The 17,335-nt window shown below is 31.6% G+C and overlaps 2 protein-coding genes across 2 annotated transcripts; both read right to left on the bottom strand.

The window, feature by feature from the left end:
- Positions 1–4,197: 4,197 nt before the first annotated feature.
- On the bottom strand, positions 4,198–5,052 carry LOC133701222 (dirigent protein 22-like). Its single transcript, XM_062125064.1, has one exon. It carries the CDS (start codon positions 4,976–4,978, stop codon positions 4,397–4,399), a length of 582 nt encoding a protein of 193 aa, XP_061981048.1. The 5' UTR covers positions 4,979–5,052; the 3' UTR covers positions 4,198–4,396.
- A 5,817-nt stretch (positions 5,053–10,869) lies between these two features.
- On the bottom strand, positions 10,870–11,786 carry LOC133700696 (dirigent protein 22-like). The gene has a single exon (XM_062124321.1). The coding sequence runs from the start codon at positions 11,694–11,696 to the stop codon at positions 11,115–11,117; it is 582 nt and encodes a 193-aa protein (XP_061980305.1). The 5' UTR covers positions 11,697–11,786; the 3' UTR covers positions 10,870–11,114.
- Positions 11,787–17,335: the final 5,549 nt, after the last annotated feature.

Here is a 17,335-nt window from a genome sequence, read left to right on the forward strand (position 1 = left end):
AAGAATATTTGGGGTTATTATTATTCGTTGCATTTATACTTCTTCAAGTACATTGATGATTTTTAGCTGAGTGTCATAAATAATATCTTATTACTTTCCTCTTTAATCTTTTGCATATAAATTAGCATCAATAATCATGGATGAGATGAAAATCAAAACTTTTAGTGAACAATCATGGATGGATGTAATTCTAAAAAAGAAAAAAAAATGTATGTGAATGGTTTATCAAAAATCAGATCGGAAAGCAACTTGAGAAAATGATATGATCCTTAAAATAAAAAATAAAATTAAAAATTAAAAGCGACCGTCACACAATATTGTTCCTTCTCTTCTCTTTTTTGAGATAACATAATATGAATATCAATTGAGTGATGGATTTCTTTAGCTATAAAACTATAGTTTTTTTTTTTTCAAGTACTGTCGTAAGATATGACAAATTGGAAGGTAAGATTAGATCACTAGGCATCTAAAATATAGAGATATTCAGCAATTTAGGAGAGAGTAAGATCTGCTTTGGAATGTTCTCCTAGGTTAATTAAAGCACTATTTATATTATATAAAATGCATGATTCGAATAATATCATTTAATATACACATCAAGATCTTGAAAACCACTATCAAATTACTAAATGAATTAACTTCAAAGAAAAAGATTGTGCAAGTTTATATTACTATTTTGAGATAGAAAAAAATACAATCAGAATAAATAAGATATGCCTCTTTATATTTCTTCGTTCGTGTTTTAAAAATATAAAATTTCACTTTAAAATTATTATAAAAATAAATTTAGTTTGCATTTTTATTTTTATTTTTTAAACAAACATATTTTTATCTATAATGTCTTAATCTCTTCTATTCTAAAATAAAAGCTAGGATATAAATAATATTATAGTTAAGATACAAACTCATTATATATATATAAACACCACAATTAAGATATTGAAGTATGAACTCATAAAGTGAATCATTTCATTACAAATTAGTAATACAGTAACATATCAACACCACAAAATCAGGAAGACTCGAGAATAATTATAGTGTCTTCCAATAATATAACAAAAGCTAGCACTTGAAAAACTAAAATACAGAAGCTAGCAAGAGCAAGTCTTGCACAACAAAATGAACAAGGCAAGCCAGCTCTCGCTATTACACGACACCCCGGCCCTCTTGATCAGATGTAGCAATATTTAACATCACTTTGTATATAAAGGGAACCACCGTTCATGAAAAGAAGACTGGTAAGAGATCATGAAAAGAAGGAACACAAGCAAAAGAGCAACTCCCCATGGAGACCCTCCTGCTCTATGAAGTGAATCTCTCTCAGGAAATGGCATGAAAATCGGGAACTTACTTGATAAGCAGTGGACAACAAGGAGTAAAACTAGAGGAGAAAGCATGAGGAGCAATTTTACTTGGTTTATCAACTCCTCAAGCTTGTTCTCGTAGTTTATGTACCATGAGAAACATAGTATGGAAAAGAGGATGAAGATAAAAAAGAACAAGTGAAGAGGCATGGAGAAGTAGGAAATGTAGTCTAAGTAGGAGTGGTGGTTGTAGTACCTAGCCATGCTTAGAGAATATCACAAAAATCTCTTGAAAGAGATTATGGAGGAAATGTGGGGATTTATTATGTAGCCGGAAAGATGTGATGACTTAAGAGAGAAGAATATTTTTTTAGTGTATTTTCTAGAGTGGACTGGATTTTGCTTCAAGAAGGAAGGTGGGCAGTGACCTCGGTTTTTATAGCGAGGAGATGAGGGATTCTTTAATGATTTTGATTTTTAATATTTTGGAGATAGCGTGTATACCCCATACGTCCTTGCAAAGAGAGTGAGAAAACTCTCTGACCCTTCACATTAAGAAATGGAATTCTTTTCTCCTTTTTCTTGAATAAAAGAGTGTAAAATCTGTAGAAGGTCCACTAGGAAAAAGTGTATCAATTCAAGATCCGAAACTATAAAGCATTAGCAACATTCCAAAGCACTTGTTTTGCTATCTGTTTTTTCTTTGTTATTATTATTATTATAAATGAAGAAAGAATTTTGAAGTATTTTCCCTAGCCATTTTTTTTTAAAAAAAATTTGTTTTGCTTGCATAAAACAGCATTTTAGAGGGGGAAATAATGAAAAAAAGAAGGGTTTTCATGGTAGGGACCCGACACAATTTTGAATCGAGTCATTAAGATTTTAATTTAGTTAGATTAATCAAGTTTTGTCTAATTTAATTAAATCTGAATCTAAATTGAGCTCTTGATTTTAAAATTTTAAAATATACCGCACGATCGGATAACGTTTAACACCTATCAATACAACAAATTCTTTTATGTTCAAAGTAGTATCAAATGAATAATCTGCTAGATAATTGAAACAAGAGAGTGCCTAACACCGCCCTTGGGAACTTATTATATATAAAAGATCGATTAGCAATTCCATTTACAGGTAACAAGGGTCATCAGAAACCATAAAAAAATTGAAAAAAAATGCGGGCATGTGTACGTAGCTCTACTTGAATCATGGGGATTCTCTCTTTTTGCCTACCCATCGAGATAATACCAAGGACGGTTTGTATTTTTTCATGGCAGTCTTGAAGGTCTGAGCCAATTAGAAAGTGCCACCTACTACCGACCATGGACCATAACATGGATTGCTCAGAAAAATAATGAAGCAAAAGCATAGAATTTAGGGAAGCAGAAACGAAAAAGGAACATCTTATTGGGAAAGTTGCGTGTTGCCATGGTGGTCCAAATCAGCTTTGATAGCTTTATCTATCCTCTTTAAATTCTTAGTAGTAAGGAAAGGGATGTGGATATTCCTAGTTTATGAGCTTGTATTCTTTAATATACTAGCTAGCTAGATGAAGTAGGATATTTCCTCCTCTTTATGGGTTTTTATGTTAGGCTTTATTTGATATTGTATTTCATATATTAATTTTTAAGTGTTTTTTAAAGTACTTTTTATCTTATTAATATCTTATTAATTTTTTTTTTGATAATTCCATGTTTTTTAAATGTTTTTATAAGAGCGTAAGTATATTAAAACATTAATTTAATGTATTTTCATATAAAAACATTAATTTTTTAAAATATATATTACTAAATATGCATTTAACATTCTAGTTTGATTCTTATATATCATTCGTTAAAGATGAATCATGATATCAATACATGAATAAATTATAATAATGTTTTATACCATAGTAATTTACATTTTTGTGATATTAATTTAAAGATCCCTTGCCAATTAAAAAAGATAATTTAATATTGAAATGAACCCATGACTCTAGATCCTTTCAGCATCATCATCAACATGATTAATGAAGTGATGATGAGATGAATCTTTATGTACATTTTACATGACATTCCCATTTGGTGTCCTCCCATTTGCAAGCATGTGACAAATATTATTTTGGAAGGTCCACATGAGAATTTTTTTTCCCAAAATATCCCAAGCGGCTCTTGAGCCAAACTCCACTATAGGTCAATAATGAAGTTTCGATTTGTAACTACAACTTTCGAGATGACCAATTGATAAGATAACATCACCATGGTATCAATTTAGTCTATCTTTATCTCCATAAAGAAAAAAGAAAATGGATTGTTCTAAATATTTCATGAATCTTCTTGAAGTGCTTCGTCCCCCTTGGCTCTGAGGCAATGATTTGCGTCTCAATCTCTATTATTATATGATAATTATATATGATCTAATAACTCAACTTTCTTGAAGATGGACTCTCTGCTAAAAGTTCATTGTACCTTATGTTGGTCTTTATGTTGCACATGAGATTTATTATAGGTTGCTGTGTGCTGGATTTGCAGGAGCTTGAAGCTAAAAATTTATGTTTTCCAAGCTGTGTGATCTTTGATTCTGAGTAGGCCTTGAAGAATCCAATTCAACAGGGCTCAAAGTGAGATCGAAATAAGTTAATTTGGGCGGCCAAGTCTTCGATCCAACAAGATGGGATCCAGCTCGAACCTTATTAATAGGCCTAATTGAGGCCCATAATGTTCATGCAAGATGTTAAATGCAATGTCAATTAAGCGAATCCAAGGTGTAATTTATAAACCCCTTTTGTGATTGAGACTTGAGCTTAAGTAAAGCCCGTGACTAATATAAAAAAATGCCCCCAATAATTCCTTTTTCCAGGTGTTTTCCACTCCACTCGTTCATGATCATGCCCGACAAAAACAAAATGGTGAGCTTTCCTTAAGTAGGGCATCTATTATTTTAATATTAATTTCTACATAAATTGCCCGAAACGAAGGCAATTACACCACCAGCATGGAAGTAAGCATCCAAAAAGGTCAACATTATTGAAAATAGATTGTAGAACCTCGTAAATTAAAGCAATTATAATCGAATAAAAACCAAGCAAAAGAGGTAAGAAAAGGATCCAGTCATCAATAATGAAAAACGTAGACATTATACTCAACCGTAGCATCTTTTGTCTTGAGATCAACCATGTGAGTTCTTGCCTGAACATAACCTCTAGCAAACCGGAAAAGTCCACTTCCTCCGATCACTGGCATCTCTCTCACTGTCGAGAACACTTCGTTCCTCCCTAGAACAGTGATAGTGCTACCATTATACTTTCCTTCAATAAAAGCAAAGTTCATGGCCATTAACAAGCCAAGATCTTGTTGTGATGCCTGTGCATAAAACCCTTGCGCCTTTCCTACCAACCTTGAGCTCATTTCAGGCCCTAACGTTAAAGGGTTATCAATCATTCTCACAAACCCAAAAGCTGTTCTTGAAGTGTTCAATGGTGGCACAACTTGGATGGAACTAGGGTTAGGACCTGTAAGGATGTCATGCCAATATACTTTGAAATGGCTGAGCTTTTCTTTCTTGAGCCCTAATAGCTTCCTGTCCATGCTTCTCACAAATTCGTGATCGTGATCTCCATTGACCAAAATTGTGGCAAAGGAAAAGATGAGTGAGAGAATGATGAATTTGGGAGAAAAGATGGGAACTCTAGCCATGGAGTAAGATATGGGAATTGAAAAATTTTGGGAAAATATTTTAGTGGGGTAATGATGGAGAGGACTTTAACTTGTGTATGCCAAAAACTTCTATATATAGTGGATTTTGCATTAAATCATCTAGAATTAGTGATTGACTATCATGCTATTTTTAATAATTACATTTTAATACTAAATTTTATTTTTATTATTTTTTAGTTCTCAGTAAATTAAAAGAGAAAGAGAAAATAACTGGAATCCAGTCTAGAAAAAAAATATCATTTCATCGATTCTGATCACCAAAACACTAGATTTTTATTCCAAATAGTTTTATATGATGAGGAAAATTTGACTTGGGTGTTTTTTTTAACCTTGAAAGTGACTAAAAAACAGATCTGAGATCAGGAAGCAATTGGTTTCCAGGTTGATTTTGAGTTTTTGACTAGTAATTTGCGTGTTTGTAGGTTAAGGATTGATTAAAAAAGGTTATTAGAGTGATTTCTAGGTGTTTTGGATTGAGAATGAGTTTTTAGAAGAAAAAAACCAACTACCCTGCTTTTCGGCCATTATAATGGCTAGAATATAAGTATGACACGTCTTTTTTTAAAAAAAATTCAGTTGGTCATCCACCTCATTATCTAAAAAATAATAATAAAAGCTCAGACGACTAGGCTTGACATTACAACTTAAAATTAATTATAGATATAAAAACATACTAACAACTTATTGATTTATTTAAGACAAAAGGCCATTTAAAACTATGAATCTTAAAAGAAGATCAACACAACAATCCTCCTTACTTAAATGAGTATTTAAGAGAAATGATAAATTATATTAATTGTTTGTAAATTATGATGTGTATGACATAAGTATGGGTTAAAATTGAGAAATTGAAGACTTGTATATGGAAAAATAAATTTCTAAACTTGATTTTAATGGTGTTGATTTTGGTATTCTAATGATGATAGAGAGGTTCAAATTTAATTTGGTATGTGGTAAGGTAAGTTTATAAAGGTTTACTAGTTTTAGTAATGTGTTGGAAATTTAGAAAGTAATGGGAATTGGGTAAGTTTAATATTAAGGACTTGTTATAAATAAAATCAATTGGTTTAAAGCAATATATTATTGATGTATATTGTCACCTATGAAAATACAGAGATACTTGTACCGACAATTTTTTTTGTTTGGCATGCTTATTCTGTCTGTAAATCCATCAATAATTATATTACTGACAGAATGACCAACAAAATAGAAATTATTGAGGAAATATTTTTCGATGAACTGTAACCTTCTATGATCCTATCAGTAAAAGTTAGGCCGAAAAAATTAGTGTCCACCTACCGACATAATATTTTGGCGGTATATTGCAAATTTCTGGCAATGCTTATTTTAGGCCAAAACTCGGTCTTTTCTTTGTTGTTGCTATTTTTATTGTGCTTCAGCCAGTATTAGTAACTTCAAAACTTTATGCAATCGTCGTTCTTGAAAGTTATCAAAAATATATTTTTGATACAATATAAACTCGGATCATAAAATTATAAGTATTTTTTTCATGTATGGTTCAAATACCTTAAAATACATGGTTCATATAAAAATTCATAGGTAGTACAGGTAATTATATATGTCTTTCAATTAACTATTAAATATTCATGTATTACAAAGAATGCAAAGCCTAATTAATTATAGCTTGTTTGACATGTATCCAGTAACATTTGAATTTTTGTGAATATTGGAAGACTTAATGGCAGCTATCAGTCACTATCTAGTAATGAACTTGTGTATGTTCTACTTTTTGCTGCCGGATAACGCTTGCATTAAAAATTTAGGTCCACTAACAGATTCGACAATGATACATTGTAGTAGGAACCACTGGCATACTATTCAGAGGTAAGATGTTGCATCTTTGGTGAGTGGAGAGAACTACCTTTCAATCAATTTAACTAATTTCTTTCTTATTTAATAGTTCCTTTCAGAGTGATCTTGATGTATCTATGCTAGAGGAGCAAGACGGGTCAAGAAAAAAAAAAGAAAAAACTTGGTTCAATAGAGCATAGATACAATCAATATAAACTATAACATGATGTTTTTTTCCTGGAAATGCCAGAAGGCACCTGATTGCCGCGGGCATAAGTTCATGTATGAATTGCCTGACTAGCTGGGGCATATAGTTTAGTCAGCTATGGCCTTCATATCACGAGATCCTACTGGATGTCCCAACTCACTGTCCTCTTCTCTATTTCTTGTCCTAAACCTACTATTCAACATCCCATTAATTCAATTTTTACTACCTTGCACGAGTCATCAGATTGATAATTATCAGGATCATATGAGTTCGTGGAGCTGATATGGACAACTTGATCAGGGATCTAAGGCCCCTATTTAATAAAAAAAGTCTAAAATAAGTAAAATATATTTATTAATTATATTTTATGAAATGAGAATTGCTCCCGTTTAATAAAAGGCTCTAAATACAAAATAAAAATTACTCTAGACCTCACTTGTTAGATATATATAAAAATAAAAAATTATATATTTTTTAATATTTTAAAAATTTTCATTTATAATTTTATCCAAGACCCCTATTCATCTTAAATCAACTCCAGATCATGGAAGGAAATATTAAGTAATTTGGACATATCAGAAAAATAAATACTTTTATAGAGGGCACTAATCCTAGATATGATTGAAGAGTTTACTTTGAGGGAGTTATACCTTAGGACATGAAGAAGTGGGGGAGGAAGAGTCCGAAGAGAAAAATAATAATAATAATAAATAAAGGAGAAGCGGGAAGAGACTCGTGGAGGCTGAAGAAAACAAAGGGGCTGCTGTGTTGATCTCGACCTGGAGGGTATGGATGGTGGGGAAGAGATAGATGAGGGGCGGCTGCTGGAAGTTTTGAAGAGATAGGGTTTTTTTTATATAAAAAAAAAGGTAATATTTATATTTTACATGAAAATATAAAAATAAAAAAGGAAATCAGGAGCTTAATGATTTTACTTTATTTTAATTTTATTTTATTGGTTTTAAAATTTTTAAAGTTATTTTTCACATTAAATATACAAGTTAACTCATAATTTTAACGAAACTTTTATAAATGCTCGAGATAGACAATGAGTTAAGGAACTTGATGCATTTCAAGTGGTGAATTTCTTCAAGAGTATACAGCTTGAATCAATCAATCTGTCATTGTTGGTAGCATCCTGTGAATTCCGATACCTTTGGGAAGACCAAAGACCAAGACTTTTCTAGTTTTTTGACATGTCCAAGGACATTGTGCATTAAAGCTCAAGAAACTTACTAGAATATGGGCCAAAGTAGATCGATCGATATTGCCCACATAATAAAAGCAGGTCTTGGTTTCATCTAGTCCCAAGATAGTAAGAGCTCCAACCTCTCCGATATGCTTCCTCAGCCAAATACAATAAATAAGTAGGACCTGCATGGAAGTTCCCATCAGGCAACACTGGTTCTGCTGCCTGACCCTACTTGAGCATGCATTATTTGTTATCGGAAATTCGGTGTGAAGCCGTGGAGATTACGTTAGAACTTAGAAGAGCAAAAAGGCCCGGAGCAAGCTGAGGGAGGACACCGTAAGGGAGTCGAAAGACAGGCCTTCCGTAGAGACTTCCTAGCTATTATCCATCATAATAATATCACTTTTGACATGTTTATTGCCTTCTTTTTTAACCATTTAGTATTCCGTAATAATGTGCATTATTTTAAGATTATTGGTAAAAACAAATTTACCTTAGTTGACTTGATGGACAAATTAATTTGAAAAAAATAAAAAGTATTCTGAATTAGATTTATTGCCACAAGAATAAGACTATATACATGTTTGTTTACTAAATATGATGTAGGTGTTTTTTTAAAATATTTTTAATAAAAAAACCAATTTAATAATTTTTAGATTTTTTTATAATAATTTTGATATCCATACATCAAAATCATTTAAAAATACTTGTGATATTATGATCTCAACGCAATCTCAAAACTACCTTGATCAACTGTCTACAATCAGATTACCAAATGGAACCTAAACCTTTTTCTTGATCGGATCTTAGACAATTTATTCATAACTTGGATTTGCAAAGCTGGCAAAATAAATTTCTTTTCTCTTCTGAAATATTGTTTGATCTTGAATTTAAATCTCAAACGATAGCGTAGAATGTTGTAAATATAGTTACCGTGTAAACAAAGATGTCAAATTGTGGCAGGCATTTCCTAAAGCTTCGAGAGTAATAATACTAGTCGCCCTGCTGTACCTGGTGGGAAGACTTTGAGCCAAAGCCTAAGCATGCTTGCAAAAGTCATTGCAGCAACTTTACATTCAATTTACTAACATTTTTCCTTTCTTTTGTTATGTACATTTATATGACATTCCCATTTGCAAGCATGTGACAAATATTATTTATGAAGGTCCACATGAGATTTCTTTTTCCCAAATATCCCAAGCGGCTCTTGAGCCAAACTCCACTATAGGTCAATAATGAATTGTTCTAAATATTTCATAAAGAAAAATGAAAATGGATTGTTCTAAATATTTCATAAATCTTCTTGAAGTGCTTCGCCCCCCTTGGCTCTGAGGCAATGATTTGCGTCTCAATCTCTATTATTATATGATAATTATATATGATCTAATAACTCCACTTTCTTGAAGATGGACTCTCTGCTAAAAATTCATTGTACTTTATGTTGGTCTTTATGTTGCACATGAGATTTATTATAGGTTGCTGTGTGCTGGATTTGCAGGAGCTTGAAGCTAAAAATTATGTTTTCCAAGCTGTGTGATCTTTGATTCTGAGTAGGCCTTGAAGAATCCAATTCAACAGGGCTCAAAGTGAGATCGAAATAAGTTAATTTGGGCGGCCAAGTCTTCGATCCAACAAGATGGGATCCAGCTCGAACCTTATTAATAGGCCTAATGAAGGCCCATAATCGAGGCCCATAATGTTCGTGCAAGATGTTAAATTCAATGTCAATTAAGCGAATCCAAGGTGTAATTTATAACCCCTTTTGTGATTGAGACTTGAGCTTAAGTAAAGCCCGTGACTAATATAAAAAAATGCCCCCAATAATTCCTTTTTCCAGGTGTTTTCCACTCCACTCGTTCATGATCATGCCCGACAAAAACAAAATGGTGAGCTTTTCCTTAAGAAGAGCATCTATTATTTTAATAATTGTTATTCAACTCGACTTGACTAATCAATATGATGATTTATCAATTTAAAATATAGATTTGGGATGAGTTCAAAAATTCATCTGGTTGAACTTGATGGAGTAAATGAGAATTAATTTGATTTTTTTATTAAAATAATTTTGTTTTTAAATTTTTAAAAAAATTCTTCAAATAATATTAAATTTTATTAATTTAAATCAACTCGAGTTAGCCCTATACCTAACTGAAGATGCAAACTTTTAACTAAGGTATAAATGAAGTTATGAACCAGCTGGATTTTATAATTATACTTGATGATGAAAACTTGAAAGTTAAGACAGAACATGATTATATATTTATGTTAGGTGATTGGATTGGATTTGAAATTGTTAAATAAAATATATTTGTATGTATAAGAAAAATATTAAAAAGATTTATTTTTTTAATATTTTTATATGATTTTAATATGAATATTTTAAAATTATATTAATTTTTTTTTTATTCTCCTGTAGTTAGATTGAGATTAGGCATCGTGTGCAATTATTAAAATCCATTGAAGACAAAAAATCTCTTAATAAAGAAGAATAATATTCTCTCTACTTAAAAAGTTTTGAAGCATACCTACTATGACTTGTTTTATCTCGAAGGTTAGTGATCCACATGTGTTGATGAATCTTATCAAGACATGATCAGCATCATATCTACACACGCAGACTTTTTAACTGCATGATTTTTGTACTAGAAAGCAAAGACATATGTAATAGGAGATTTCAATTTATGATAATTCTCAAGGAAAATTAAAGGGTAAATACATAATTAGGACTGAGAAATATTGATTTCTACATAAATTGCCCGAAACGAAGGCAATTACACCACCAGCATGGAAGTAAGCATCCAAAGAGGTCAACATTATTGAAAATAGATCGTAGAACCTCGTAAATTAAAGCAAATATAATCGAATAAAAACCAAGCAAAAGAGGTAAGAAAAGGATCCAGTCATCAATAATGAAAAACGTAGACATTATACTCAACTGTAGCATCTCCTGTCTTGAGATCAACCATGTGAGTTCTTGCCTGAACATAACCTCTAGCAAACCGGAAAAGTCCACTTCCTCCGATCACTGGCATCTCTCTCACCGTCGAGAACACTTCATTCCTCCCTAGAACAGTGATAGTGCTACCATTATACTTTCCTTCAATAAAAGCAAAGTTCATGGCCATTAACAAGCCAAGATCTTGTTGTGATGCCTGTGCATAAAACCCTTGCGCCTTTCCTACCAACCTTGAGCTCATTTCAGGCCCTAACGTTAAAGGGTTATCGATCATTCTCACTAACCCAAAAGCTGTTATTGAAGTGTTCAATGGCGGCACAACTTGGATGGAACTAGGGTTAGGGCCTGTAAGGATGTCATGCCAATATACTTTGAAATGGCTGAGCTTTTCTTTCTTGAGCCCTAATAGCTTCCTGTCCATGCTTCTCACAAATTCGTGATCGTGATCTCCATTGACCAAAATTGTGGCAAAGGAAAAGATGAGAGAGAGAAAGATGAATTTGGGAGCAAAGATGGGAAATCTAGCCATGGAGTAAGATATGGGGAATTGAAAAATTTTGGGAAAATATTTTAGTGGGGTGATGATGGAGAGCACTTTAACTTGTGTATCCCAAAAACTTCTTCTATATATAGTGGATTTTGCAATAAATCATCTAGAATTAGTGATTGACTATCATGCATGCTCTTTTAACCTATTGTGCCTATTAATTATATTTTACTCTGTCATTATTTATAGTTACCAACCACAAACTCTCAGTGATTTTCACTTCAATTAATGTTGATGTCTTGACGATGTCAAAAAAAAAAAAAAAAAGTGGATTAGTTGGTTTTTGTCCATTTTATAGGATTTGTCAAGTATGCACTCCAATTTAATGGAGTGCTATTGAGATCCGTGAAGATAATAGCTAGTGCCAATGGTTTCTTGGTTTGGTAAAACTTTCAATCTCATATCCGGCCCTAATGCTTAGATTGATCAAGTTCTTTCAATCCACTGGATTGCAAACAATACGATAACCTCTCTCTATAAGGTAAAAAAATTCATCACAGTTTGTTCACAATATAACCCACTTGGATTTAGAAGATAAAAAGGCAACGAATACAGGATAAATTTGACAAGGGATTATATTTTGTGAACTGAGACAGCCGTAAGGGCTAAATTGGCGGATGGGTGGGATGCAGAGATGTAAATGGCTCGTTTCCACCTAACATTTCCATGGTAACACTAACTAAATTCACAATGGTCGATTCCATTGTCGAGGGGCAAGATGTTTCAACTTTCAACCAGTGTGGCCCCCCACAGGCCAACTTTTTCACGCCAGACAAGCATTGACCATGTAATCTTGCTGTTCCTATACAAGTCTAGCAACTGACGCTAGGGTATCTCTTCAGAACTTTCTAGTCTTTCTTGGGAGCTTTCATTGCTCAAGTAAATACAATGAGTTAAGGAATTTGATGACTTGATGCATTTCAATTGGTCAATTTCTTCAAGAGTTTACAGCTTGAATGTGGGGTTAACGCTATTTGTCATGGCAGGTAGCATTCTGTGAATACTGATACCTTTGGGAAGACCAAGACTTTTCTAGTTTTTTGACAGGTCCAAGTACCTTGTGCATTAAAGCTCAAGAAACTTACTAGAATGTGGGGTTATAGTAAAATAGATCGACATTACAATAAAAGCAGATCTTGGTTCATCTAGTCTCAAGAAAGTAAAAAAAAAAAACCCAACCTATCCGATGCTTCCTCGGCCGAATTGCCTTGGCTGTTATACTGTACACATCTTTACCGTTTCCTTTTCTCACGTTTCACTTGACCCTTGAATTTTGTTTTAGCTCATTTGAGCCCAAATAAGAGCCTAATTAATTTTTATTTTTTTTTTGTGGGTGAGGGTTTAATTGAAAGACATGAGACTGAAATACAAAGTAATGATAACATGGGTGACACATTCAAATTTATTTGTGAATTATAGTTTTGTCCCCTATATTGTTTTGCTATAAGGTAACTGATCCTTTGAATTTTTAACAATTGCAATTCAGTACTAAATTTTATTTTTATTATTTTTTAGTTCTTAGTAGGTGAGAAGAGAGAGAGGAAATGGCTAAAATCCAGTCTAGAGAGAGGAAAATGTTATTTTTTTTATTCTGGCAACCAAAACATTAGATTTTTATTCTAAATAGTTCCATATAATGAGGGAAAATTGACTTGGGTGTTTTTTTTTTACCTTGAAAGTGCCTAAAGATATACATATGAGATCAGGAAGAAATTGGTTTCCGAGTTGATTTTGAGTTTTTAACCAGTATTTTGCACTTTTGAAGGTTAAGGATTGATTTAAAAAAGTTATTAGGGTTATTTCTAAGTGTTTTGGGCTGAGAATGAGTTTCTAGAAGAAAAAACCACCCACCCTGATTTTTTGACCACTGTTGTGACCAAAATATATAAGGCATTTTTTTTTTTTTTGGAAATTCAGTTGGTCATCCACCCCATTATCTAACAAAAAAAAAACTAATAAAGGATTGCATGACTAGGCCTGACATTGCAACTCATAATTAATTATGAATATAAAAATATATTAACAACTCATTGGTTTATTTAAGACAGGCCATTTGAAAGTAAAACCTCAAAAGCAGTCAACACAACAATCTTTCTAACTTAAGTGAATATTAAAGAGAAATGATAAATTATATTAATTGTTTGTAAATTATGATGTGTATGACAATATGAGTATGGGTTAAAATTGAGAAATTGAAGACTTGTCTTTGAAAAAATAAATTTCTAAACTTGATTTGAATGGCTTTGATTTTGGTATATTCTAATGACGGTGGAGAGGTTTCCATTTGATTTGGTATTTAGTAAGGTAGGTTTCTAAATGTTTACTAGTTTTAGTAATGTGATGGAAATTTAGAAAGTAAAGGAATTGGGTAAGTTTAATATTAAGAACTTATCATAAATAAAATCAATTGGTTTATAGCAATATATTATTGATGTATATTGTCACCAATAGAAATACAGACATACTTCGACCAACAATTTTTTTTGTTTAGTGTGCTTATTCCATTTTTAAATCCATCAGTGATTATATTACTAACGGAATGACCAACAAAATAAAGATCATTAAGGAAATATTTTTCTGATGAGCTGTAACCGTCTATGATCCTGTCGGTAAAAGTCAGGCCGATGAAATTAGTGTCCAACTACCAACATAATATTTTGTTAGTATAATATTGCAAATTTCTAGCAGTGCTTATTTTAGGCTAAAACTCTGTCTTTCCTTTGTTATTGTTATTTTTATTATGCTTTCGCCAGCATTAGTATCTTCAAAACTTTATGTAGTCGTTCTTAAGAATCGTCAAAAATATATTTTTGATACAATATAAACTCAAATCGTAAAATTATAAGTAATTTTTTTTAAACATGGTTCAAGTATCTTAAAATACATGATGCATGTAAAAATTCATACCTAGTACAAGTAATTATATATGTCTTTCAATTAACTATTATATATTCATGTATTACAAAGAATGCAAAGCCTAATTAATTATAGCTTGTTTGACATGTATCCAGTAACATTTGAATTTTTTGTGAATATAGGAAGACTTAATGGCAGCTATTAGTCACTATCTAGTAATGAACTTGTGTATATGTTCTACTTTTTGGTTGCCGGATTACGCTTGTATTAAAAATTTAGCTCCACTAACAGATTCGACAATGATACATGGAAATAGAAACCACAGGCATACTATTCAGAGATAAGATGTAGCATCTTTGGTGAGTGGAGAGAACTACCTTTCAATCAATTTAACGAATTTCTTTCTTATTTAATAATATCTTTCAGTATGATCTTGATGTATCTATGCTAGAGGAGCAAGACGGGTCAATAAAAAAAAAATACTTGGTTCAATAGAGCATAGATACAATCAATTAAAAAAAAACTAAAAGAGCTCATAAAAACATTGTATATTTACTTTATTTTTACTGTGGATTCTAATAGTGTTTTTCGTTCTAAAGCTTTTTTTCTTGCAGGTTTTCTCACGCGTTGTTTTTAACTCTCATCTCTTTTATTTTTCTTAACTTCTGTTGCTTGAAAAGAGTTAATAGATGTTCACCATGTTTATTTTTTCAACTCTGTCTCCTCTCTTTTTTGCCCTCTGTTTTTGGATCTTGAAGAGCAAAAACTCATAGTGAATGAACAAATACATCAAGTCTCAGCCCTTTTACATCAGAGAATGTAAGTTAGGGAAACACTTGGTGGACGAATAATTATAATTATAATTATAACATTTACTAAAACTGCTTAGTGTTTACTAAAACTGCTTAGTGTTTCACGGTGCAGTACATAGTCTATAGTGAAACGCTGAATTATTTTTTTTTGTATTTTTTTATGCCTTCATGGGGTTTTTTTTTTTGAATTTTTTTGTTTAATTTATTCTGTTAATGTTATTTTTTTATTTAGTTATCAAACTTTTATTACAATGATCTCGGGTTTGATGGGTTAACCTGATTTGAAGAGTTAACCCGATTTTTTGTTTACTTTTTCCTTTTTAATTAATTTTTTTCATTTAGTTTAATTTGTTAATGTTAAATTTCTTTCTATTTAATTATCAGACTTTCATGACACATATCTCGGGCTTGACAGGTTAACCCAGTTAATTCTGGGTTAACCCGTCAATTTTTTTCTTCTATTTAGTTATCAAACTTTCATGACGCGAATCTCAGGTTTGACAGGTTAACCTGGTTTAAAGGGTTAATTCAGATTTTTTTTATTTTTCTTCATTAGTTTTTTTTCTTCCTGTTGGTTTTTTTTCTTTTTAATTAATCTTTTTTAAAATTTATTTCATTAATATTAAATCTTTTTTCTATTTAGTTATCACACTTTCATGACACGAATCTCAGGTTTGACCGGTTAACCTGATTTGGCGGGTTAATCTAGTTGATTCAGATTTTTTTTCTTTTTCCTCATTAGTTTTGTTCTTCCGATTTCATCTTTTAATATTGTATATCTTTAATTTTTTTTCTTTTTTTTATGCCTTTCACGGTGGACTGCACAGTGCAGCCCACGATGAAAAGGCTTATGCTTTTTTTTTAATTAATTTTTTATTATTTAGTTTGTTGATATTAAATATTTTTCTATTTAGTTATTAGACTTTCATGATATGGATCTCAGGTTTGACGGGTTAACCTAGCTAATTTAGATTTTTTTTCTTTTTCTTCATTAGTTTTTTCCTTCTTATAAATTTTTTTTCTTTTATTTTTTCTTTTTATTTAATTTTTTTAATTTAGTTCATCAATATTAAATTTTTTTCTATTTAGTTATCGACTGATGCCTTTAGTTTTTCTTTTTGCTTTTTTGTTGTTTTTATGCCTTTGACTGTGGACTGTACTGTGCAGTCCACAGTGAAAAAGCTGATGCTTTTTTGTTTGTTTTTTACCTTTCTAATTAATTTTTTTCGTTTAATTTAGTTTGTTAATATTCATTTTTTTATTTAGTTATCAAACTTTCATGACACGGATCTCGGGTTTGACGGGTTAGCCCAGTTAATTCCATGGTAACCCGTCAAATATTTTTTCTATTTAGTTATTAAACTTTCACGACATGAATCCAAGGTTTAACAGGTTAACCTGGTTTGAAGGGTTAACTCAGTTAATTCAAATTTTTTTCTTTTTTTTTTCCTTTTTTTTTGTTGGTTTTTTTTCTTTTTAATTAATATATTTAATTATTACACTTTTATGACACGATTTAGCAGCCAGATCCATATCCAAAACTATTGGGTCTGGTATTGCAGTCAGATCCACTTCAACCTGAGTCATGCAAGTTTAATGTTATTATTAATATTATAAATATTACTTTTGGGTAAGACATTGCAGCTAAACTCAAGATTATTGGATATAGCTTTACAAAAAGACCTAATATTTTTAGATTTTAACTTTTTTTAATATTTTTTATGTAAATAAATTGATTCACCGCATCGCGCGGATCGTGTAACTAGTATAAACTATAACATGATGTTTTTTTTTCCTGGAAATGCCAGAAAGCACCTGGTTGCCGCGGGCATATCTTCATGTATGAATTGCCTGACTAGTAGGGGCATATATTTTAGTCAGCTATGGCGTTCATATCACGAGATCCTACTGGATGTCCCAACTCACTGTCCTCTTCTCTATTTCTTGTCCTAA

This window comes from Populus nigra, chromosome 8 (genome assembly GCF_951802175.1).
Source record: "Populus nigra chromosome 8, ddPopNigr1.1, whole genome shotgun sequence".
NCBI lineage: Eukaryota > Viridiplantae > Streptophyta > Magnoliopsida > Malpighiales > Salicaceae > Populus > Populus nigra.

Coding starts and splice junctions, on each gene's coding strand:
- LOC133700696 (XM_062124321.1), bottom strand. CDS start 11,696: ATGGCTAGATTTCCCATCTTTGCTCCCAAATTCATCTTTCTCTCTCTC.
- LOC133701222 (XM_062125064.1), bottom strand. CDS start 4,978: ATGGCTAGAGTTCCCATCTTTTCTCCCAAATTCATCATTCTCTCACTC.